This window comes from Anolis sagrei, chromosome 1 (genome assembly GCF_037176765.1).
Source record: "Anolis sagrei isolate rAnoSag1 chromosome 1, rAnoSag1.mat, whole genome shotgun sequence".
Lineage (NCBI taxonomy): Eukaryota > Metazoa > Chordata > Lepidosauria > Squamata > Dactyloidae > Anolis > Anolis sagrei.
Genome location: NC_090021.1, coordinates 14,671,695 through 14,697,755, shown reverse-complemented (window position 1 = coordinate 14,697,755; position 26,061 = coordinate 14,671,695). Strand labels below are relative to the sequence as shown.

The following is a 26,061-nucleotide window of genomic DNA, read 5'->3' as shown; positions in this document are numbered from 1 at the left end:
AAGGTGATTGATATTTGTGGAGGGAAATTTACAATACCCTTCTCCCTACCCCACATGTATACAGTAATTATCCCTGGCTAAACATACTGCCCATTGTTGCTCCTTTGCTTTTACTGGTGGGACTTAAGTCAGCTAATTGCTCATGGCCCCACAAAGCCAATTCCTCGGTGTGCCGAACACCGGCCTCGCCGCAGCGAAATGTTACAAGTGGCAAAGGCAGCAAACTTTTAAGTAGGGCAAGTCACAACAGAGGTACACAATAGGGATAGCTGATCTGCAGAAATCAATCTGCACGTTCGGTTTGGCAGTGGCTCTCTGCAGAGAAGGAGGGAGGGAGGGAGGTTGGCCTGCAGGCTGCGGATAATACAGATTGCATCTGTAAATGTTGACTTCGTCAGGTATTGTTTAAAATTTCCCCCCTTTAGAACTTTGGATCATTAGAGTTCCCCACAAACCATCCCCCTATGCAATTCAGCCTTCAATCAATGCGATCCATCAAGCTTGGTTATTAATTCCACAGCCAAGAATTAACCCTGTGGAGAATGAGATTTCCTGTTTGCCCCCGTCCCAACACTGAAGCACTCCTTCACTCAATCAGATATGCCGAAGTGGTGTATGCACATGTGCCTTCAAGTTGCCTGCCAATTTATGGCAACCCTGTGACTTTCATAAGGTTTTCTTAGGGAACTCTCAGAGGTGGTTTGCCATCATCTGAAGTATTGGCAACAGCGCCTGCTATTCTTTGGTGATCTCCCTCTCAAGTACTAAGCAGCCTTGATTTGGCTTAGTTTCCCAAATCAGACTGCATTTAGTGTCTTCAAGGCATTTAGATATCAGACCCTTCATTTATTTGTTTTATCATGTAGTACATTCGTCATTGGAAGTGGACCATTGAATGATGTTTTGGAGTCCTCGTGGACAAACATGAGCCAACAATGTGATGCGGTGGCTAAAAAAGCCAAGGGGATTTTGGCCTGCATCAATAGGATTATAGTGTCTAGATCCAGGGAAGTCATGCTACCCCTCTATTCTGCCTTGGTTAGACCACACTTGGAATATTATGTCCAATTCTGGGCACCACAATTGGAGAGAGATGTTCACAAGCTGGAATGTGTCCAGAGGAGAGCGACTAAAATGATCAAGGGTCTGGAGAACAAGCCCTATGAGGAACGGCTTAAAGAGCTGGGCATGTTTAGCCTGAAGAAGAGAAGGCTGAGAGGAGACATGGTGAGGTCCATGTATAAATATGTGAGAGGAAGTCATAGGGAAGAGGGAGCAAGCTTGTTTTCTGCTTCCCTGGAGACTAGGACGCGGAGCAATGGCTTCAAAGTACAAGAAAGGAGATTCCATCTGAACATGAGGAAGAACTTCCTGACTGTGAGAGCTGTTTGGCAGTGTAACTCTCTGCCTAGAAGTGTGGTGGAGGCTCCTGCTTTGGAAGTTTTTAAACAGGCTGGATGGCCATCTGTCAGAGGTGCTTTGAATACAATTTTCCTGCTTCTTGGCAGGGGGTTGAAATGGATGGTCCATGAGGTCTCTTCCAACACTATGATTCTATGATGGTCATTGCTCAGAGATACAGGGTTCATGCTACTTTCGGGTTCAGTCCAGTTAAAGAACATCTTCTAATTGAACTGTGCAGAATCTATGTCTTGGGCAGGGCTATTCAAAGTGGTGGCCCATGGACTCATGCTGTACTACAAGCCACAAGTTGCCATTGCCTGGCAAGTTTCCAAGCAATAAAGAAGCACTAGTATCCAATGGGCAATATATAGTAGTGGAAATAATCTATCGGACAGATGGCAAGCTATTCAACCTCAGCAGACTGTAAGCCAAAACCAAGGTTACAACAACAGCTGTTATAGAACTCCAGTATGCTGATGACAATGTCGTCTGTGCGCATTCAGAAGAAGATCTACAAGCCACTCTAAACACCTTTGCAGAAGCATACGAGAAGCTCGGCCTGTCACTGAACATTGAGAAAACCAAGGTGCTGTTCCAGCAGTCACCAGCCAATCCCTCTCCAATGCCAGTAATACAGCTTAATGGTGTAACATTAGAAAATGTGGACCATTTCCGCTACCTTGGCAGCCACCTCTCCACCAAAGTCAACATCGACACTGAAATACAACACCGCCTGAGCTCTGCAAGTGCAGCATTTTCCAGAATGAAGCAGAGAGTGTTTGAGGACCGGGACATCCGTAGGGAGACCAAGGTGCTTGTCTATAAAGCTATTGTCCTCCCAACCCTGCTATATGCCTGCAAAACATGGACTGTCTACAGACGTCACATGCAGCTCCTGGAACGTTTCCATCAGCGCTGCCTCCAGAAAATCCTGCAAATCTCCTGGGAAGACAAGCGGACAAACGTCAGTGTGCTGGAAGAAGCAAAGACCACCAGCATTGAAGCGATGGTCCTCCAACATCAACTCCGCTGGGCCGGCCACGTTGTCCGGATGCCTGACCACCGTCTCCCAAAGCAGTTGCTCTACTCCGAACTTACGGAAAACGGAACGTTGGTGGACAGGAAAAGAGATTTAAAGATGGGCTCAAATCCAACCTTAAAATCTCTGGCATAGACACTGAGAACTGGGAAGCCCTGGCCCTTGAGCGCTCCAGCTGGAGGACAGCTGTGACCAGCAGTGCTGCAGAATTTGAGGAGGCACGAGTGGAGGGTGAAAGAGAGAAACGTGCCAGGAGGAAGGCGCATCAAGCCAACCCCGACCGGGACCGCCTTCCACCTGGAAACCAATGCCCTCACTGCGGAAGAAGATGCAGAGCAAGAATAGGGCTCCACAGCCACATACGGACCCACAAGGAAATCCATAATGGAAGACCATCTTACTCGTCCAACGAGGGATCGCCTAAGTAAGTAATATAGTACTGGTCCCCGGCATATCAGACAGGTGGGAATTTCTGGTCCACCACATCAGATACTGAGATCCACTTGTCTAAAGCCTGGAGAATCAGAGCTCGTTATTCTATAGGGCTGAATGAATGGAGCATTGATCCGTCCCAGTATGAGCCAAGATTGCATGTATTGATTTCTTTCATCTGTGAAATATATTGTGTAAATAGGTGTTTTTCTTAAATGCCCGTAGCTCTTTAGAAGGTAATCTCTTTTGCGTCATGGACCCCTTAGAGCAGTGGTTCTCAACCTGCGGGTCCCCAGGTGTTTTGGCCTACAACTCCCAGAAATTCCAGCCAGTTTACCTGCTGTTACAATTTCTGGGAGTTGAAGGTCAAAACATCTGGGGAACCACAGGATGAGAACCACTGCCTTAAAGAATACCATAGACCATTGATGGCAAACCTTTTAGAGACGAAGTGTCCAGACCGGGGAAGGGTGGGTGAGTTGGGGTTGGGCACTCTGGGGTTGCTCTTCTTGTGGTTTGCGAATGGATGCTCTTCAAAACTTTGCAAAGACAGATGACAGGTTGGTATAGAAATCACTTCTCTAATCAGTGCCTCTAATTTTCAGCAAAGCCCTGGGATTTTAAAACAATGGTAATAAAAGCATCATTAACAACCAGGGAAGTTGACACATTGACAGCCCCATGAGAGAGATTTAGGCAGAGAGATCTCAACAAAAGTAACTTGGGAAGCTGCCCATGATCCATTAGCTAAAAAGATAGAGCGGAGGGTGACTAGGATTCAGGGACAGGGTTACTTTGGGTTACTTGTGCTTTTATTTCAAGACAGTGATTTTCAACCTTTCTAAAGCCACGACAGTTCCTCATGTTGAGGTGACCCGCAACCATAAAATTATTTTCACTGCCCCTTGATGGAAAACTCAGTGGGCACTGGACATGTGACTATTCCTCTTTTCCCAAAGGTGGAAGTGGGTCACTGGTGGGAAAAAAAGTTTGGGTTTTTAGTATTTTGGATTTCTGGATAATGGGGACCCAATATGTACTGACTAGTACTGACAAAATTTGGATTTCAACATCATTGGGAGGTGTCCCTGCAAGTATCTTTAGATCTTAGAAAACTATTTCTTGATTTAAGTTGTTGGTGTGCTGGCTGGTATCTGAACGGGATGGGCCAGAAATGCCTTGGTCCTTTCATTATTGGCTGCTATTACCTGGTGGATGCCAGATGGTGCAATATCAGCTAAACAGTATAATTTCTGTAGCGGTGTAGGTTGTAGACATCCTGTGATAATGTGACATATCTCATTAAGAATCACATCCACTGTTTTAGCGTGGTGAGATGTGTTCCACACTGGGCATGCGTACTCAGCAGCAGTGTAGCAAAGAGCAAGGGCAGATGTCTTCACTGTATCTGGTTGTGATCCCCAGGTTGTGCCAGTCAGCTTTTGTATGGTATTGTTTCTAGCACCCACTTTTTGCTTGATACTCAAGCAGTGCTTCTTGTAGGTCTTGTACGCCCAGGTATTTTGGTGTGCTGCAATGCTCCAGTGAGATTCCTTCCCAGGTAGTCCTCAGAGCTCTAGGTGCTTGTCTGTTTTGAAGATAAAAAGCACATGTCTGGGGTTCAGATGGATTAGGAATCTGCTGGTTTTCCCTGTAATAGGCAGTAAGAGCACCTAAAGTTTTGGAGAGCTTCTGTTCAACCAATTCAAAGCTCCCAACTTGGGCGGTGATGGCACGATCATCAGCATAGATGAAACTATCTGTCCCTTCTAGCAATGGCTGATCACTTTAGTAAATGAAGGCTGAGAGGAAATATGATAGCCATGTATAAATATGTGAGAGGAAGCCACAGGGAGGAGGGAGCAAGCTTGTTTTCTGCTTCCTTGGAGACTAGGACGTGGAACAGTGGCTTCAAACTACAAGAAAGGAGATTCCATCTGAACACGAGGAAGAACTTCCTGACTGTGAGAGCCGTTCAGCAGTGGAACTCTTTGCCCCGGAGTGTGGTGGAGGCTCCTTCTTTGGAAGCTTTTAGACAGAGGCTGGATGGCCATCTGTCAGGGGTGATTTGAATGCAATATTCCTGCTTCTTGGCAGAATGGGGTTGGACTGGATGGCCCATGAGGTCTCTTCCAACTCTTTGATTCTATGATTCTATGATTCTAAATGTTAAACATTGATGGAGCAAACACGCTCCCCTGAGCGACCAGAAGCGACTTGCAACATTGGGAGATGACTGGAAGGCACACAACAACAACGATGCCAAGAAAATTCTGTTCTTTGTGATTTGACGTAAATGTTTTAAAATAAAATGCAGAATATGCATATTTTATAAGAGAAAAGAACTGCAATTTTGAAAAGCAACTATAGTGCAATCTTATGCAAACTTATGTAGAAGCAATTGTGTAATTTAACAATACTGAATTCAACTGTGATTCCTATTAGGTACATTTGTATAGGATGGCAGCCTGTATATTTTTTAACATTAATTTATCTTAATATAAACACTGTTATATATTTAGTCAGCCTTAAAAAAAAATAGACTGACTTCTTTTTTTGTATTTTTTTCCCCAGTCTGCTTTCAGTGAATTGCAAAAGCTTGTTTGGGGTCTTGAATCCATGTCCCGCGGCACCCTTTCTGGCAAGCAGGCCCACCCTCTGGGCTCCCACCTCTTGTTTCTGTTGCCACCTCTGTCCTCTGAGCAGGTGTTCTGGTCTGTGTCCAGGTTATATGTTGGGAATTGAAAGCCAGGACAGGAATGCGTTGCAAGAACCATGATCATGTGCCAGAATTTCCTCTCCCCCCTTTTGCTCTTCAACTGACTGGTAAGGTCAGTAAACAACTGAAGGTGATCTAGTCCAGGGATTCTGAAATTCCAGCCATAAGGAACCATATGTGGGGCTTGCTCTGAGCGTCAGGGAGCGCAACAATGGGCTGATTGATTCAATTTTTGAAAACATGATGAGGTGTTGGCACCGCAGTGAATTGCCTTTTCTGTAAACTTGTACAGGCAATCAGCAGACACGTTGGAAAGCAAATTTTAGGAGACCTGACTTCTGGGAAGTGTAGATTGCGGAGTCCTTAAAATAATTAGGACATGTGTTACAGAATGTCATGCCAAAAGGTGAAGGCACTTGAGACTTCCTACAGAAAAAAAAGCAAAGAGAAAGAAATACTTCCTGATAGAAAACAAAAGAGCGCTTCTACCGATGGTTCCCATTGTCTTTAAAATGTTTTTTAATTGGTTTTTGTTTTTTTGAAAACTGAAAGAATAGCTAAGTGTCTCTTACACCACCACATAATGAAACAAGGTGAACAAAGGGTTGGGAAAATAAGTAAGAAAGGGGACTTTTCTCTAGAATGTTTCAAAGGGCTTGAAAGCAAACAGTAAACACATAAAGTGGTCCTTTCTTTCCTTCTTGGTGTCTAGAGTTGAGCATTCCTTACTTAATTACTTAGGCAATCCCTCGTTGGGTTGTTGTAGGTTTTTTCAGGCTATATGGCCATGATCTCTCGTTGTCTAAATAGGATTGTCTTCCAAGATCGGTGTACTGGCAGTGGGTATGTAGGTGACTGTGGAGCCCTATTCTTGATCTGCATGTTCTCCCACAGTGAGGGCATTGGTTTCCAGGTGGAAGGCAGTCCCGTTTGGGGTTAGCTTAATGCACCTTCTTCTTGGCTTGTTTCTCTCTTTTGCCCTCCATTTATGTGTTTTCAAATTCTGCAGCACTGCTGGTCACAGCTGACCTCCAGCTGGAGCGCTCAAGGGCCAGGGCTTCCCAGTTCTCAGTGTCTATGCCAGAGTTTTTAAGGTTAGCTTTGAGCCCATCTTTAAATCTCTTTTCCTGCCCATCACCATTCCATTTTCTGTTCCTGAGTTTGGAGTAGAGCAACGGCTCTGGGAGACAGTGGTCAGGCATCCGGACAATGTGGCTGGTCCAGCAGAGTTGATAGCGGAGGAACATTGCTTCAATGCTGATGGACATCCGGACAATGTGGCCGGTCCGGCAGAGTTGATGGCACAGGACCATTGCTTCAGTGCTGGTGGTCTTTGCTTCTTCCAGCACGCTGACATTTGTCTGCTTGTCTTCCCAAGAAATTTGCAGGATTTTCCAGAGGCAACACTGATTGAACTATTCTAGGAGTTGCATGTGACGTCTGTAGATAGTCCATGTTTTGCAGGCATATAGCAGGATTGGGTGGACAATAGCTTTATAAACAAGCACCTTCGTATCCCTACGGATGTCCCGGCCCTCAAACACTCTGTGCTTCATTCGGAAAAATGCTGCACTCGTAGAGCTCAGGTGGTGTTGTATTTCAGTGTTAATGCTGACTTTTGTGGAGAGGTGGCTGTACAATTCTATACATAGTACAATTCTATGCTATGACTCTAGCCAAGATATAGTCAAAATACAGGATTAGCTGTTATCCATGGCTTCAGGTATCCATGCAGTGGTCTTGGAGCCTGTTCTCCACAGAGACTGAGGTTATATTGCGGAGGAAAGAATACAGCTTGTTCAAAGATTAATCAGATCAGCCTATAGGACACAACTGTCTCCTTTAGTAACAGTTTAATTTGGCGAAACGCAAGAATTGTTATTTACTTTGCAGAACAGTACACACTTACCTGAGAGTACATCCCACTAGTGCTTCTGAGTAGACATTGGCTTGGGCGGTAATTTATCTATCAGGGACCATTTGTGTATAGATTCTCCTTGTGAGCAACATGAACAAACTGTGCTGAACTGTGTTGAACTTCCAAAAAAGCAGTCATTAATCTTTGGACTGAGAGCAAAGGAGGCAAATTTATCCCGGGTGGGATTTCTTCCTCCCATAAAATTACAACACGTTTGGCAAGAACGCTTGAGAGCAAAGACATTTCCTTGGCCATTATTCTGCTCAGGCTATTGCTAATAGTTGCACTCTCCAAAGGGTCAGCTGGTGCTGGGAGAGAGTGAGCGAGATGGAGTGATTACCTGCTCAGGCGGTCTCCTCCGTTCCCAAAGGGGAGCGTCATCCGAGAGCCTTCCGCTTGCAATAAGTGGTCTGCCTGACGTGTCTTGCTGCCTCACTCTTGTTGCATTCCTGTGCTTTCAGGCTCATCGATGAACTCCCAGATTCGGTGACAAGGTGTGCTCCTACAGGTACTGACTGTGGTAAGTGCAAACACAGGTCAAGGGTTTTAAATAGAACTTGTGTGGCATTTTGATCCAGTTCACCAAAATTGCTACTTAGTGCACATGTTGATTAATTGCTATTTAAAATGCCCAGGAGCAAACAGTTTCTGGGGACTGGGGAGAAAGGGGCAGCTAATTTCATTGTTATTTTCCTATAGAAAACAAATCTATGGAATCCTTTAGAGTCTTTCCTCCTTTACCACAGCGCTCATTCAAACATAAAAGTGTTAAATGTATTGTCGAAGGCTTTCATGGCTGGAATCACTGGGTTGTTGTAGTTTTTTTGGGGCTATATGGCCATGGTCTAGAGCAGTGGTTCTCAACCTGGGGTCCCCAGATGTTTTTGGCCTTCAACTCCCAAAACTCCTAACAGCTGGTAAATTGGCTGGGATTTCTGGGAGTTGTAGGTCAAAAACATCTGGGGACCCCAGGTTGAGAACCACTGGTCTAGAGGCATTCTTTCCTGACGTTGTTGTAGTTGTTGCTTGCCATAGATGCAGGTGAAATGTCAGAAGAGAATGCCTCCAGACCATGGCCATATAGCCCCAAAAAACTACAACAACCCATAAAAGTGTTACTTTAAATCAGTGTTCCCCAACCTTTTTTTTGACCAAGGACCACTTTCCAACATTAGTACCAAAACGTTTACGAATCAGTTTTTTGGTCAACTTTAGATCTGGTTTGGTCATTTGGGGTGCTGACTCAGAAAAATTGCATTGGATAGACCACATCAGCTCTAGTTTCTGATACAGAACATATGCCATCTAGTAGTCACCACAGAAAACCATATTTAATAAGGCTTGGCAGAATAAGAGGGCTCCGCTAGATCAGTTGCTCTCATTGCAATGATGTAGTAACAGTGAGGCCATGGACCATATTTTAATTCTTGCGGACCACTGGTGGTCCACGGACCATAGGTTGGGAACTGCTGCTTTAAATGGAAGACCCTGCTATACTCTTCTCATAAAGAATTGACACCAAATTTGGACACAATACACCCATCAGGCCAGCGAGTGACCATCACTCATAAAAACACTGAAAAACACAGTGGAAGGGACTGCCAAAAAAGACGCTACTACGCTTGTGCAAAAATGACTCCCCCCGGCAAACAAAACACACAATAGCGTATCTACACTATCTTCTGGACTATAGCTCCCAGCATCCCCCTAGACCAGGCCCTTTAGGAGCGGAGGATTATCCAATTGCACTGCTTTCAAGATGCAAGCTTTCTTCTCCTTGGATTTCTTTGAGAGCATCCCAATCTCCGCATATTTCCAATTTCCTATTCCTGGACTGCAACTCCCAGCAATCTTCCAGATAGATAGATTAGATAGAGATAGGTAGGTAGGTAGATAGGTGAATCTATCAGGAGGACTGCTGGGAGTTGCAGTCCAAGAATAGGTAGAGAGAAGGGAGAAAGAAGAAGGGAAAGAAAAGTTGGGGCGAAGGAAAGGAAAGAAGAAGAGAAGGAAGGAGAGAAAGAAAAAAAAGGAAGGAAAGATGGAAAGAGGGAGGGACGGAAGGAGAAAAAGAAAGAAAAAAAAGGAAGGAAGCAAGGAAAGAGGGAGGGAAGGAAGGAAGGAGAGAAAGAAAAAAGGGAAGGAAGGATGGAAAGAGGGAGGGAAGGAAGGAGAGAAAGAAAGAAAAATAGGGAGGGAAGGAGGGAGGGAAGGAAGGAAGGAAGGAAGGAAGGAAGGAAGGAAGGAAGGAAGGAAGGAGAGAAAGAAAAAAGGGAAGGAAGGAAGGATGGATAGAGGGAGGGAAGGAAGGAGAGAAAGAAAGAAAAATAGGGAGGGAAGGAGGGAGGGAAGGAAGGAAGGAGAGAAAGAAAAAGGAAGGAAAGAGGGAGGGAAGGAGAAAAATGGGAAGGAAAGAGAGAGAGAAGGAAGGAAAGAAAAAAGGGAAGGAAGGATGGAAAGAGGGAGGGAAGGAAGGAGAGAAAGAAAAAGGGAAGGAAAGAGGGAGGGAAGGAAGGGGATAAAGAAAAAAGGAAGGAAGGAGAGAAAGAAAAAAACAAAGAAAAAGGAAGGAAGGAAGGAAAGAAAGAAAGAAAAAAGGGAAGGGGGGAGGAGAGAAAAAAAGGAAGGAAAGAAGAAAAGAGGGAGAGAAGTAAGGAGAGAAAGGAAGAAGAGGGAGGGAGGGAAGGTTGGCCACAGCAACATGTGGTGGGTAGAGCTAGTAAATAATAAAAACACTGTACAAGATTCTTTTTTAAAAAAATAATCTTTATTAGAAATTTTTGTTTACAATAAAAAGAGAGAAAATAAAAAAGGGGAAAAAATAAAAATGTAAAGTCAATACGTCTGTGTCCAAAAAGGTGTAATAAGTCTGCCAACAGTAAGAAGAAAGAAAGAAAAAGAGCATAGAAAAGAAAAGTTTTATATCTAAAATTAAGAGATAGATATAGAGAGACATGGAAGTTATTTTGACTTCCTGGTATCTTCTAGAGGTCCATTTCTTTTCTCTCTTTCTTCTGTACAAAATTCATTGGCAGTGTAATTGCCACAACATATGCCTCCTTAATCTAGAGCAGGTGCCTTCTTGATCTGCTAAAACATGTTCCTACTTCCATCAAGAAAAGAGTCTTCGCTTCTCGGAGGCATCTGGTTGACCACCATGAAAAGGAGCCTCTTAGAACTGATGGACCTTTGTTCTGCTTCATCACAGCTGACCTTCTGCTCTTAACATTGGATGTTTCTGATCTCCAGTCTATTGAAACGTTGTGTTTTACAGGTGAGATAGCCATGTTTTTGGAAAAGGTGTCTAATTTGGCATACCATGAAAAACCTGACTATGAAGCATTGAAGAAAATCCTCTTGAGTGGCTTGGGGCATAAAGGGATATCCTATAATAGCATGCTGGATTTTACCACCGATGAAGGCACTCCAAATGAAAGAACTGCTAATCACAGGAAAGTAAGTAATTAGACAAGAGAGGTCAAGACTGCGTAAAAACATAAGATAACGCCGGTACCAGCATTTGGGAGGAAATGACATTAAGAAGGGATGCACGAGATTCATTGGGTTTTTCAAAAAATCACTAAGATGCTAATTACCAAAAAAGGGGAGGGGGGATTAACAGTACCTTTAAGGTAAAAAAAAGTAATTGCATTGAGTTTCCTCAGTTCAATATTTGAGATGTTTGATCTCTCCCACTTTTGGCATTAGTACCTGGTGATCTCTGGAGCCCTCGGTGGCGCAGTGGGTTAAAGCGCTGAGCTGCTGAACTTGCTGACCAAAAGGTCGCAGGTTTGAATCCAGGGAGCAGGGTGAGCTCCCACTGTTAGCCCCAGCTTTTGCCAACCTATTTATTTATTATTGTTTATTAAGAGCATTTCTATCCCGTCCTTCTTGCCTCAGGACAGCTACCAGCAGGTACCACTCGGTGCCGAACAATACACAACATAATATACACTTTACCTACATTAAAAACAGTTACAAATACATTGAAACAATTCACAATTTCATGTGATCCTCCAAATCAATCCATAGCTGTCGGTTAAAACTATCTTCACTCCATCAGCTAAAAACAGTCTGTTAAAACCATCTATTCTGCAAATGCTTGATCCCATGCCCACGGTTTGAGCTTCTTCCGGAAGGTCATGAGTGAGGGGGCAGATCTAAACCATGAGACCCAGCTTTTGCCAACCTAGCAGTTCAAATACATGCAAATGTGAGTAGATCAATAGGTACTGCTCCGATGGGAAGGTAACGGCGTTCTATGCAGTCATGGTGGCCACATGACCTTGGAGGTGTCTGTGGACAACGCTGGCTCTTTGGCTTAGAAATGGAGATGAGCACCAACCCCCAAAGCTGCACACGACTGGACTTAATGTCAGGGGAAAACCTTTACCTTTACCTTACCTGGTAATCTAAAATGTTACCTACAGTTCTGTCTTCCTTCCTCTTTCCTTGTTATTTTTATTGCTGCGATTGTATTTCAATAGTGTGTGACAGCACAGAAGGAAGGGAGGAACCAAAGACTTCTTTTGACCCAAATTTTTTGTGCGAGTTACATCTATAGATTTGGGCAGATTTATTTCTCTGCTGAATGGAAAAGGTTGCTCAAATAATATCACAGTGAACAGGCTTGAATGACAGTTATTTATTTCTACTTCTTACATCCACCTGTTTTTCTTCTCTGTATTTTTCCCTTGCTCTTTTATTTGTTTGTTTGTTTGTTTGTTTGTTTATTTATTGTATTTATATACTGCTTTTCTCAACCCTGGGGGGGACGGGACGGGACTCAAGGCGGTTTACAGTATACTAGAATAATAGAATCATAGGTGGGTTAGAGCACTGAGCTGCTGAACTTGGTGACCAAAAGGTAGCTGGTTCGAATCCAGGGAGCAGCATGAGCTCCCACTCTTAGCCCTAGCTTCTGCCAACCTAGCAGTTGAAAATATGCAAATGTAAATAGATCAATAGGTACCGCTTCAGCAGGAAGGTAGCAGAGCTCCATGCAGTCATGCCGGCCACATGACCTTGGAGGTGTCTATGGACAATGCTGGCTCTTCAGTTTAGAAATTGAGATGAGCACCAACTCCCAGAGTCCGACACGTGTGGACTTAATGTCAGGGGAAAACCTTTACCTTAGAGTTGGAAGAGACCTCTTGGGCCATCCAGTCCAACCCCCTGCCAAGAAGCAGGAAAATTGCATTCAAAGCACCCCCAACTAATAGCAAAAATTCAATGCCAACATACGGTAAAACAAAGAAATCATAATAACTAATCACTACATATATAACTTACAATCATTAAAACCATTAAACATAAAACATAAACAAAATGTAAACATTCTGACAAAGGCTTAAAATCATCCTAGTATAAATTATTAAAATCACATAATCCAAAAATCGTACAACTTAGCCAAAGCTGCTTTTCTCAAAATTTTCTTTCTTCAGAGACATGAACTTAAAAAGCCTTCAAAGAAGGCACCTCCACCACACTCCGGGACAGAGAGTTCCACTCCTGAACAGGTCTCACAGTGAGGGAGCTCTTCCTAATGTTCAAGTGGAATCTCCTTTCTTGTAGTTTGAAGCCTTTGTTCCGCTTCTTAGTCTCCAGGGCAGCAGAAAACAAGCTTGCTCCCTCCTCCCTATGACTTCCCTTTACATATTGATCCATGGCCCTCATCATGTCTCCTCTCAGCCTTCTTCAGGCTAAACATGCCCAGCTCTTTAAGCCGCTCATAGGGCTTATTCTCCAGACCCTTGATCATTTTAATTGCCCTCCTCTGGACACATTCCAGCTTGTCAACATCTTCCTTCAATTGTGGTGCCCAGAATTGGACACAGTATTCTCTGAAATTCCACACCATTTTTGGATGTTGCACTCAAGGAAAGGAAAAGCCCTCTGACTTTAAACACCACACCGTTGGATGGAGAACAATCATTTTATTGAAGATAATTTAAAAACTAATGTAAAAGAAACACTTTTAAAAATAGGTAAATCCAATTAGGTAGGAAGACAAGCAGGGACAAAGTATTCCAGGGTAATAGTCCAGCAAAGTCCACAAAAAGAAAGTCAAAACTTCCCAAATAAAATGCAAGAAATCAGGAAACACGAACCCAAGGCATGAATATAAAAGCACAGAATCCAAGAATCAAAACCATGAAACAAAGGCACTTAAAACATGAATTTTCCAAGCAAAGCTTCCATGAACAAGGACAAGATCTTGGTTTGATTCCAAACGATGCTTCATCTGACTACATATCCTGTACTTGGGACTTTTATCTCCTCTTTAGCTATGTCTCTAGCACTCAGAAATTGGTTTCACTTTAGCTGAGAATTTCTTATCTTTTTCTCTCGGGGCCTGTCAGAACGCCGAAGCCACTCTTCGGCTCTCCTCTTTTGACTGATCTCCTTGCATCTATCTATTTGCTCATTAACTTTTGCAGCTGGGCCAGGTGCCGAGCTGTTTTCATGTTCCCTATTATGGAAACTCTCTGGTAACAATTCAGAAAGCATAGCATCATCCCCACACCCCTTAGGGACATTCTCATGGGAAACTACACTTTGAACAGGGATCTCCTGGTCATTCTTTGCATCAGTATCACTGGCCAAACCATTGCCATCTTGAAACTCATCTTGCAACTCATTGACATCACTCCCCACACCCAAAGCACCCTGATCCTGAAACACAATCACAGACTGAGCTCCAACCTTGGGAGCCTGCATGAGCAACAAAACCCATTGTGTGAATTCAGAGATGACCAGTTGATGAGCCACATTTACAACCTGTTCTTCTTTGTGGTCATCTGTGAAATCATATAATGGATTCTGATGCTTGTGTTGACACCAAAACCTACTGTGTGAATTCACAGATGACTACTCAAAATAGCAGTTTCAGGTAAGCATCCTGTTCTTACAACACTCCTTTCTGTCCATCTTCCAAGTCTGCTGTCATAAAATATTTTTTTTAAACCCTCAAGCACTCTTTTAATAAACTTAGACCGGTATGATTAGCAGCATTTACTGGATCCTCTTTGAAACATCAGTTGTTGTCTCCCGCCATATAGATGAGCCCGGCGTATTTGCCGATGCGCGTTCAATAAGGCAGGGTCAAGGTGCCATTCATTTTTAATATTCCGCGTGAACTTTAGACCTCCGCAATCCTACATGAGCCAAAAAATGTGGGATGCAAACTAATGTGACTGATCGGCTGCGAGATGAATGGCGATTCAAATCTCTGTGCACAGATGGTTCTGATTTGCCGAGTTTTGTAGCTGCGGCAACTGAAGACATAAAATAGCCGCCTAGTCATAAATTAGCTCTTTGGAAGCCAAACCTTGGCACCAGAGCTTTACAACCTTCAATTAGTAGCAAAAGAAGTATTTGAATGACTCCAGTATTGACATCTGTAGGTCTGCATAGTAATCATTCCTAATAGAAGAGAATCTCTGTTTGAGGGGCTTTTGCATGGCTAATTAACTACCAGTGAGAATATGTAATTTTTTCATGATCTCCCGATTGTCACCTTTCTCTCATGATACAATTACATTTTATTGTAGCGAGTGCCTTTGCAAACCCAATTGTCAGCACTATTTACGTTGTGCAGAAAAGCAGAACAAAAGTTCATGTTTAATAAAAAGCCACTGGATTTTGATCTTGGTAATTACCAAGACTTTTTTTCCCAGAGTTTTATAGACTTTGGTATTTTTTTAATCACTTTTACAACAAAGCAAAAAAAGCCATTTCTTTTGACAGTAGCTCGCTTGCTGTTGTGGTCACCATTTAATCTATGCTAATTTGAGCAGTTTCTTTCCGGGTTTTTTTGTCATTTGTAGAGTTTTGTAAAGTTAATTGAAATATCTTAAGTTTTTTTTTAAAGAAAAACAAGCACCTGCTTTTTCCATTTCTTATTTCATCCATTTCTTATTTTTTTGTACTAGAAAATTCAGATTAAGAACTAGTCATTGATGTCTATTAAAGCCAGAGCAATTGCCTTTATGAAAGTTTCATGAATTGGTTATATGCATTTTTTTCAAAGTGAGAATGAGTGTGCACTGTGCTTCTTCTGCTTTAGACATTCACTTAATGACTATTTACAAAAAGTGTCAATAACAGCTGTGATCCAAGAGTTACCTTGTGTCCCAAATTCTTGGACTAACCCAAAAAATATTTTGTCATAACATACTGATTTAAAAAACATGCCCTACTTCTAAAAGTGGTTTGCCACATAATTATTTATTTATTTATTTATTTACAGCATTTATATTCCACCCTTCTCACCCTGCAGGAGACTCAGGTTGGATCACAATGCACATATACATGGCAAACGTTCAGTGCCATAGACACACAACATATATAGACAGACACACAGAGGCTATTTAACTTTCCGGCTTCCTGAGGATATGCTTTGAATTCCGGCCACCAGGGGAGCTGTCGCTTCACTGTCCACTTGTGACACTGATGGAGTACTTCCTCATTCTTTTGTACGCTGCTGGAAAGTTTTATGGCATTGTAAATTAGTTAAATTAGCCTCCCCGCATAAGCGGCACCTAAATCTCCTACTTGACAGATGCAACTATCTTTTGAGCAAGCTAGACAAATGGTCGGGAGCTTACTCTGACCAAGGCTGGCTTCGAAGTCATGAACTTTTGGTCAGTAGTGATTTTAATGCAGTTGACTCCCAACCAGTTGCACCATAACCTGGTTCAATAGAACATAACAATAGAAAGTCACTGTTGAACAAGCAGAACTGAAATGCCCAGTATTCACACAAGTAAAATCCCACCCCAACACTCTGATCATTCATGGAAGAATTGTTTCATACATTTGGAAAAGACCCAAGGGCTATCCAGTCCAACCCCATTGTGCCATGCAGGAATATAATCAAATTGCTCCCCATACATAGCCATTCCATCTTTGTTCAAAAACCTTCCAAGAAGGAGATTGCACTAACTCCCAGGCAATGTATTCCACAGTTCTGAGAATGCTTGTTGTGAGACCTCAAAACCTCTGAGGATGCTTGCCATAGATGCAGATGAAACGTCAGGAGAGAATGCTTCTAGAACATGGCCATATAGCCCAAAAAACTTACAACAACCCTTTAAAGTTTTGTTGCCACGTTGGTACTTCTATATGACCCTATCCTGATTCCTCATTTTTTTCCCCCCACTGGTGTTTGTCATAAAGCAGGGATGGAGATACTACCCAGTTTGTCCTACGTATACATGCTCACAGGGCATTTTTGGCCATGGCAAAAGCAATAGTCCTTGTGTTTGTAACAGTCTGCAAGAAAGGTAGAAACTCCCCGTTTCTCCTTTTCCCTCCCTCTGGACAGGCCACTGGCTGTGACAATAAATGAGAGGATAGTGCCTTAATCCCTGCTTTATGACAAACACTGTTGAGAAAAAATGAGGAATGAGGACAGGGTCATATAGAAGAACAAACACAGAAACAAGATTTTAAAGGCCACAGATCACAGTCCCGATACCTACATAAATTAGGTTTCTGGAACAGGAATGGACTAAGGATTTTTTCCTCTGACAATTTGCTGTTGTTATTGGCCAAAGCCGAATTCCTTTCCTTTTCTGTTTCATTTCAGAGTGCAAAATCTATTACACTTTTCACTGAGCTTTAAACTTATCCTGGATATTGTCATCAAGCAGGATGCTGTTGAACTTTGATTGTTAAGAAAATGGAGATTGGCCACAGTATTTGCTATTTGCAAGTGCATAACCCCATTTAAAGTCCATGAGCGAGGAGCGTCAATTATCACAGCTTCTGCTCCTTAGACACAGGCGGAAGTATTTTTAATGGCCAATATCAAGGTCAGAAAGAACTGTGCTGTTTGCAGACGACTTGATCCTAGTCCCCATCATCCAGAGTTTTCATAGGGATTCAAATGCTCTCGTTCATTAGCATGAAATGCATACTTACACCATCTCCAAATGTGAGCTGGTTTTGACACAAGGGCATTCAAAAAAGATAACATTTGAATGGCTGGCAAATGAAGGATAAAGAGGAAGGAAACCATTTTTTAAAAGTGCAAAGCATTCAAGTTTGAACAATATTGTACTTCATCCCCAATACTGTTACAATTTCTGTGAAAATAGCCTACCTCTACAGAATATAAAGAATGGAATAATCAGCAGGGGTAGGACAAAAGTCTTCTGTATTTTGCCATGTAATTACATAGCTCACAAATTATGCAGATTTCATTTTAACAAAAAAAAGTGTTTTGTTCTGACTCCTAGAAGGTCAAAATCACACCTGTGTCTATCAAAAGTGTCCATCTTCCTTCGCTCAGCCCTCCTTATGGTCCAGCTCTCACATCCATAGGTTACTACAGGGAATACCATTGCTTTAACTATGTGGATCTTCATTGCCAGTGTGATGTCTCTATTCTTCACTATTTTATCGAGATTAGTCATTGCTCTCCTCTCAAGAAGTAAATGTCTTCTGATTTCCTGGCTGCAGTCTGCATCTGCAGTAATCTTCGTGCCCAGAAATACGAAGTCTGTCACCGCCTCCATGTCTTCTCTATTTGCCAGTTATCAATCAGTCCAGTTGCCAGAATTTTTTTTTTATGTTTAACTGCAACCCAGCTTTTGCACTTCGTTATAAGGCTCCTCAGCTCCTATACATATGTATAGATCAACCTCATGTAAGGATTGAGGGGAAATTTGCCGGCCAAAAGTATTACACTTGAACCTGAATCAGTTTGAATGAAAATTATTTGTAATAATCAGTGGGCCGTTTTGTATAATATTCCAAAAGGGAACGGGGAGGAGGGAGCCGCAAAGCCCAGCAAAACGGATCAAGGGAGCTGGATTTTATTCGTTCCTGGAGAGGAAGGAGTTAAGTCAGCATACCTGAGGCAGGGATCTGCCATGTCTTTTCTTTTATACCTATCTGGCAGAAGCAGCAACCCTCCATTTCTTTTTTGGAAAGTTTCCTAGTCTCCTCCTCCAGAGAAGGTCCTGCTGCCTTGGTTGAAACTTGCTTTCCCAGTCACACTTGCATGGGACACGGACATTGAAAAGTCTCTGAGTCCTCTCAGAGCATGGTGGGAGTTGAAGTTTTACTCTCTTTCTGTTTCTCAGCCAATAAAAGGCCTGGTTGTGTCCCTGCTCTGATTGGCTGAGAATGGACACAAGCGAAGACAACAATTCCCAGAACCCTGTCTAGTGGTTTGTCTTATTTTTTTTAAAAAAACGTTATGGTTAAAACTTAAAATAATTCTTAAAAAATCCGTAGATTTGTGAATTGTTTTGAAACTTGGCAAGCCTGATATTGTAAATGGGGTTTAAAACCGAGGTAGGTTTCATGCAAATAGGCCTTAAAATGATTGAGGATTGAGCCTTTAAAATTTCCCATTGTAGCCAATGGGCTGAATCTTTGCCGAATGAAAATGGCAACACCCCTCCCAATTTGAGTAACTTCCCGGTAAACAGAATGAGTGGCCAGCCAACAACTGACCCCAAGACAGCATGCCTTTTGACTGAATTGAACACCTCTAATGGATACTGGTATGACCCATGGGTAAGCCATGGGTTATTTTACAGAAAGGAAAGTATAATCACCCAAGATCTACAAGCCACTCTAAACACCTTTGCAGAAGCACATGAGAAGCTCGGCCTGTCATTGAACATTGAAAAAACCAAGGTGCTGTTCCAGCAGTCACCAGCCAACCCCTTTCCAATGCCAGTGATACAGCTTAATGGTGTAACATCAGAAAATGTTGTTCATTTCCGCTACCTTGGCAGCCACCTCTCCACCAAAGTCAACATCGACACCGAAATACAACACCGCCTGAGCTCTGTGAGCGCAGCATTTTTCCGAATGAAGCAGAGAGTGTTTGAGGACCGGGACATCCGTAGGGATACCAAGGTGCTTGTTTATAGAGCTATTGTCCTCCCAACCCTGCTCTATGCCTGTAAGACGTGGACTGTCTACAGACATCACATGCAACTCCTGGAATGATTCCATTAGCGCTGCCTCCGGAAAATCCTGCAAATCTCTTGGGAAGACAGGCGGACAAACATCAGCGTGCTGGAAGAAGCAAAGACCACCAGCATTGAAGCAATGGTCCTCTGCCATCAACTCCACTGGACCAGCCACATAGTCCGGATGCCCGACCACTGTCTCCCAAAGCAGTTGCTCTACTCCAAACTCAAGAACGGGAAACGGAATGTTGGTGGGCAGGAAAAGAGATTTAAAGATGGGCTCAAAGCCAACCTTAAAAACTCTGGCATAGACACTGAGAACTGGGAAGCCCTGGCCCTTGAGCGCTCCAGCTGGAGGTAAGCTGTAACCAGCAGTGCTGCAGAATTTGAAGAGGCATGAATGGAGGGCGAAAGAGAGAAGCGTGCCAAGAGGAAGGCGTGTGAAGCCAACCCTGACCGAGACCACCTCCCACCCGGAAACCAATGCCCTCACTGCGGAAGAAGATGCAGAGCAAGAATAGGGCTCCACAGCCACATACGGACCCACAAGAACACTGGAAGACAATCATCCTTGGAAAACGAGGGATCGCCTAAGTAAGTAATAATCACCCACCACCACTTTCCTACCCAGGCATTCAAAAAGACCAGAAAGAGCACCATTGTGGAGAGAATAGAGGGGTTTGTTCTTCTTTTAAGTTCTCCCATGACAGATTAAGCTCTCCTCTTTTTGTTCCTCAAAGAGAATAGTTCCTTTTTAAAATAAAAGTTAAGGTAAAGTACTTACATTGATCCATGGATAAGTAGACCCAGGTTTTGGTCAGTCCTACTTGACTACATTTCTAGAGTTATACCTGAGTCTATACAGTACGGCATAAGAATACAAGAGACAGAACCCTAGTTGAAATAGAACACAGTGCAACAGTGGCCACACTTAAGCTTCACTGGATCAATTCCGTTTGGGTTTGTTTCAATGCTAAATCAGACCTTCGATTTTCCAGCCTTCGGCAGTGGCTCTGCAGAGCTGCAAGCATGATTCTTTCCTAGCTGTACTCGGAGACGCTAAGGATTAAATCTGAGATCTTTTGCATGCAAAGCATGTGTTCTTCCACTGAACTACTGTGGGGAGAAAGGACAGAGTTAATTACCTATTGCACTTCAGGAGCCCCTACACTGGGGTGATTTGAATATACAAGTCAAAATCTACATTTGAATTACTACTACAAGTTGAGGATTGTACCAGCCTAATTTAAGGGGGAAGTCCTTTTTGGCACTGATGTTACATAATTGGAAGCAGAAGTTCTTGCTCATTTACTGAAATCATACAAAAATCTAACATTGGCTCCCAATCTAACTTGTGCTTGCCCCTTGGTAGAGAAATGAGATGTTAGACATGGACTTGTAAAGTTTTGCATTTAGATATTTTAAAAATTCAAAGAAATGAGACTTCAGGTAACCTGGTTTGGTAACGGCCTCAGCTCACAGTATGGTACTGTTGTTTAAAGGGCTATTTCAAATTTAGGGCTGCACAACATAATCCTAATGTCTATTTACTTGGGGGATAGGGTAGATAATCTTTTCCATTAATTAAGTAGTAATTGCATTACTGTGAGTTTTCTGGGCTGTATGCCATGTTTCAAAAGCATTCTCTCCTGACGTTTCACCCACATCTATGGCAGGCATCCTCAGAGGTTGTGAGGTCTGTTGGAAACTAGGCAAGTGGGTTTTTATATCTGTGGAATGTCCAGGGTGGGAAGAAAGTACTCTTGTCTGCTGGAGGCAAGTGTGAATTTTGCCTGGCTGGGTATCCTTTGTTGGGAGGTGTTTGCTGGTCCTGATTGTTTACTGTCTGAAGTTCCCCTGTCTTTTTTTAATATTCTTTATTTACTGTCCTGATTTTAGAGGGGTTTTTTTTCATTCTAGTAGCCAGATTTTGTTTATTTTCATGGTTTCCTCCTTTGTGCTGAAATTCTCCACATGCTTGTGGATTTCAATGGCTTTTCTGTGTAGTCTGACATGGTGGTTGTGAGAGTGGTCCAGCATTTCTGTGTTCTCAAATAATATGCTGTGTCCAAGTTAGTTCATCAGATGTTCTGCTATGGGTGACTTCTCAGGTTGAATCAGTCTGCAGTGCCTTTTGTGTTCCTTGATTTGTGTTTGGGTGATGCTGCATTTGGTGGTCACTATGTAGACCTGTTCACAGCTGCATGGTATATGGCAGACTCCTGGAGAAGTGAGAGGATCCCTCTTGTCATTTGTTGAATTTAACATTGGTTGAATTTTCTTAGTGGGTCTGTAGATTGTTTGTAGGCCGTGCTTCTTCATTAGCTTCCCTATGCGGTCAGTGGTTCCCTTGATGTATAATAAGAACAGTTTTCCTCTGAGTGGATCTTTGTCCTTACTTTCGTGGCTTGTTCTTGTTCTTGCAGCTCTTCTGATGTCTGTGGTGGAGTATCCATTGGCCTGTACAGCCAATGAAGCTGTGCTTCTCAACCTGTGGGTCCCCAGATGGTAAACTGGCTGGGATTTCTGAGAGTTGTAGGCCAAAACACATGGGGACCCACAGGTTGAGAACCACTGCAATGTAGTGATTGTTTTAACTTTCAGAAATTGACATTAGTTGGAGTCATTGTAACAGTATGAAACTAAAACATATTCCAGTCCAGGTAATGAGAGTTCAATTGACAGAGACTTAGTCAATTTAAGGACAAGAGGGATCCTCTCACTTCTGCAGGAATATACCATGTACCATGCAGCTGTGGACAAGTCTACATAGGAACCACCAAACGCAGCAGCATTGCCCAAACACGAATCAAGGAACATGAAAGGCACTGCAGACTACTTCAACCAGAGAAGTCAGCCATAGCAGAGCACCTGGTGAAGCAACCTGGACACAGCATTTTATTTGAGAACACAGAAATGCTGGACCACTCTCACAACCACCATGCCAGACTACACAGAGAAGCCATTGAAATACATAAGCATGTGGACAATTTCAACAGAAAGGAGGAAACCATGAAAATGAACAAAATCTGGCTACCAGTATTAAAAAAAAAACCCTCTAAAATTGCAACAGCACAACAACAGAGAAGAAACAAACAAGGACATCTAATCACCCCTCAACAAAAGATTGCTCCAGGCACTGTCAGGCCATCAAATGCTAATCAAGGTGGTCAGTTGAAATTCACACCTAGCTCCAGCAGACAAGTGTCCTTTGTCCCACCCTGGTCATTCCACATATATATAAACCCTTTTTCCTAGTTCCAACAGACCTCACTACCTCTGAAGATGCTTGCCATAGATGCAGGCGAAACGTCAGGAGAGAATGCCTTTAGACCATGGCCATATAGCTCGAAAAAACCTACAACAACCCAGAGACTTAGTCGTTTCATGTTCTATAAGGGTTAAAAGCATTCATTTAGAATGAAGCATTTTAAAGAAGTACTGTTGGCTTGAAGACATCACAATTGTCCAAAACTTTAAAGCACGTATTACTGTTTTAGTGACACTTTTTGCTAGAAGTCAGTATACTATTGTTACACAACTGCCATTTGTTTTAGAAGGAGCTCTTTAAGGCTCTCATTCAGTGGAATGGAGGCCACGTGGCAGGAGGAACTCTGCTTGAGGGGTTGAGCTCAGGGTCATTTCATTTGTACATTTTACAGGCGGATTTACCAAGGCAAGTTAGAGACATGAAGGAAAACATCTTGGAAAACAAGGAACTCTCCTGTCATAGAAAAGCCACTGCAGTAATGAAAAGCAGCCAAGTACACAACAAACAGATGCTGGCTGGACTGAACAAGCCTCTTCAAACTGAAGAGGTGAGTTTATTACTGTTGCATTACATTGCACATTGCTTCTTGAAACGGTTGCTTTTCAAACTCTGCCCTCCCCTTTAGGAACAGTTAAGCACAACGAAAAAGAGAAAAACAAGCAGCGGCTACTATGCTTCGCCTGAAATGTAAGTTTTCAATGAAAAGGGATCTTTTTAATGCATGTGACAACCACCTCCCCTCCTTTAGCAGGCCATTTCAGATATAGCATGCTTGTGAAGTATGTGCTTCCATTCCTTTATATCCCTTTGCATAATGCTTCTGAGAGTAACCATGTTCTAAAACACTAGAAAGGTATTGGTTGCTCTCAGCTATTTCCACCCCCTAGACTGAGTTAACTGGATGTGATTTGCTATTGTCCATGCCTGACATTACACTCCTTATCAATGTAAACATTCCACACGTACCTGGTCAAATTCAAACATGTTACAAACAAATACCCAGCAGAGAGAGAGGAATGTTTACTGCACAAACCCCTGGGTCAGGCCTGGAGTCTGCATTTATCTAGCACTGAGTTTCCATTCTTCTCTTGCCAGCACTTCTAGTATTCAGAGGTCAGTCACTTCAGTTTTACAAAGCAGCTACTAATAATCCATATGAAAAAAAAAAATGGGGAAAATCAGTCAATACATAGATTTGTATATGCACTGGGGTTTGGGAAGACTTTCACACTCTCGGCCACTAATAAGAAACAGAATTGTATTTTTATGCGCACCGATGGGGGATATTAATAAAAGAGAACCCAAAGTATTTTGCACACATACAGATGTGTGTATATTCCACCATAATTTACTGCTTGCAGTCCACTGCCGTGTTGGTACAGTTATCAATATTATACTATTGCCTTTGTATAGCCTATTTGCTAATTCCAAAAACAGAAAGGGTTTTTTTTCATAGAAATATTGCTCTTTTCTCACTCCAACCCCAGCTTTTATCTTAACTGCTAAGAAAAAGTATGAAAAACCTGTATAGATCCCAAGGCTACATACATAGGCAACCAATCAAATTACTCTGTGCCTAAGGCAAAGGACTTAACCTAGTGCCTTGTCCTATGGGTGATACAATAGACAAGTGCTTTTCAATCTTTGCCCTCCCGGTGTTTTGGACTTCAGCTGTCACAATTCCTAAAAGCTGGTAAACTAGCTAGGACTTCTGGAAATTGAAGTCCAAAAACACATGGAGGACCAAGGTTGAGAACCACTGCATTTGAAAGGACTGTGTGAATGGACTGTTGTTTTAGGATAGTGATTCTCAACCTGTGGGTCCTCAGATGTTTTGGCCTTCAACTCCCAGAAATCCTAACAGTTGGTAAACTGGCTGGGAATTCTGGGAGTTGTCAGTTAAAACACCTAGGGACCCACAGGTTGAGAACCACTGTTTTAGGACAAGGCAAATGCATTTAAGTTTTTACTAGCATATACAATTACTTGTGTTTTTTAAGGATGGATGCCGCTGTTTCCTGTGGGCACAAGAAGTAAAATGAACTAGGCGTCTCACTACCATGTTTGGCACAAATTCTAAAGGCAAACACCAGGAGCAAATATATGTTTGTTTTTCAACTTTTTCTTCAAGGATGCATACACTGATTTTTTTCCCCGCAGGACAGTAGAGAACAACCATGCAGCACATATCTCCGTAGGTCCTCCAAGAAAAAATGAAGAACAGTCCATAGAAAATGAAGGCATACATGAGGCAGTCTATCAACCAGAAGATTTTCAGCCGTTGACCAGCTCCCCGGCAGGCAGAATGTCACGGCCTGAACGACGTGATGAACTATATCGATATGTCATATCAATTCCCATCCTCTTGTTATTAATTTTTCTTGCTCTATATTTTCTCTAATATAGGTTTATTTCTTAAGCAATGGATTTTGTTGAAATCTCATTTCAGATTTTCTTTGTAGACATTTTCAGTGTGATTTGCTGAAATTACATTTTGAAAGAAAAAATTTACAAAGTTTGAAAATTAAAGGCAATAAACTTTTCTAATTTTACTTGTGATATTCTCTAGCTTGTTATTACTAAAAACCAGGCTACCATTAAAAAAGAGAGAGGGAATTAACTATGGCCATTTTCCCTCCACCCAAATTGGGGAATCTCATTGGTACATTAAATATTTAAGCTCATACTATAAGAGTATTTAATAAAATCTTCCAGAAAAAGAAGGCAGATTTTTAACTTCAATTCAAACAGTGGCTGGGATCCTGCATTGGGAAACAGCTATAACAACATACCAGCATCTTCTAATACTAACATTTTTTAAAGGCTAACATTCTGTATTACAGCTACGGATTTCATAAGCTAGACACACACATCCATATCTGCTCCGTGTTCACCAACATATTCCGTGTTCTCCAACACTTGTCGCCATAATTGTAAACACTCCTCCAAACCTACTTTTCCACTGGCTGAAGGTTGATCTGTTCTGTTGGTGTTTGGGACACAGGATAAGGATGTTTACATCTCTCTCCTGCTAATGAACAAGGCTGCATCAATTAGAAGGAGGACCCTTCTTGCAGCCTCCCTCACTGGTAGGGGCTGAGTAGAAATGTCATCCTCCTGCAACCCAATGGCCAGCAGAACAGAATCTCTCTTGTTGCTTGTTGTACGCAAAGTAGAATGTCGTATTGATATTAACTGTGAAAGTGCATTCTGGGTTTATTGTCGAAGGCTTCCATGGCTGGAATCACTGGGTTGTTGTAAGTTTTTCAGGCTATATGGCCATGTTCTAAGCATTTTCTCCTGACATTCTGCGAGGATGCCTGCCATAGATGCAGGTGAAAC

General features: G+C 42.5%; 2 protein-coding genes across 2 annotated transcripts in view; one reads left to right on the top strand and one right to left on the bottom strand.

The window, feature by feature from the left end:
• Nucleotides 1–25,271, top strand: part of VRK2 (VRK serine/threonine kinase 2) — a 90,748-nt gene extending 65,477 nt beyond the window's left edge. Inside the window, 5 exon segments of the mRNA XM_067462815.1 lie at nucleotides 7,974–8,032; nucleotides 10,787–10,968; nucleotides 23,111–23,266; nucleotides 23,345–23,406; nucleotides 24,880–25,271. Of these exon segments, the coding sequence (XP_067318916.1) occupies nucleotides 7,974–8,032; nucleotides 10,787–10,968; nucleotides 23,111–23,266; nucleotides 23,345–23,406; nucleotides 24,880–25,120 (700 nt within the window). The 3' untranslated portion in view covers nucleotides 25,121–25,271.
• FANCL (FA complementation group L) overlaps nucleotides 23,229–26,061 on the bottom strand; it is a 50,165-nt gene continuing 47,332 nt past the window's right edge. The window contains exon 14 of the mRNA XM_060754615.2: nucleotides 23,229–25,200. Within this exon, the coding sequence (XP_060610598.2) occupies nucleotides 25,165–25,200 (36 nt within the window). The 3' untranslated portion in view covers nucleotides 23,229–25,164. The remainder of the gene's footprint in view (nucleotides 25,201–26,061) is intronic.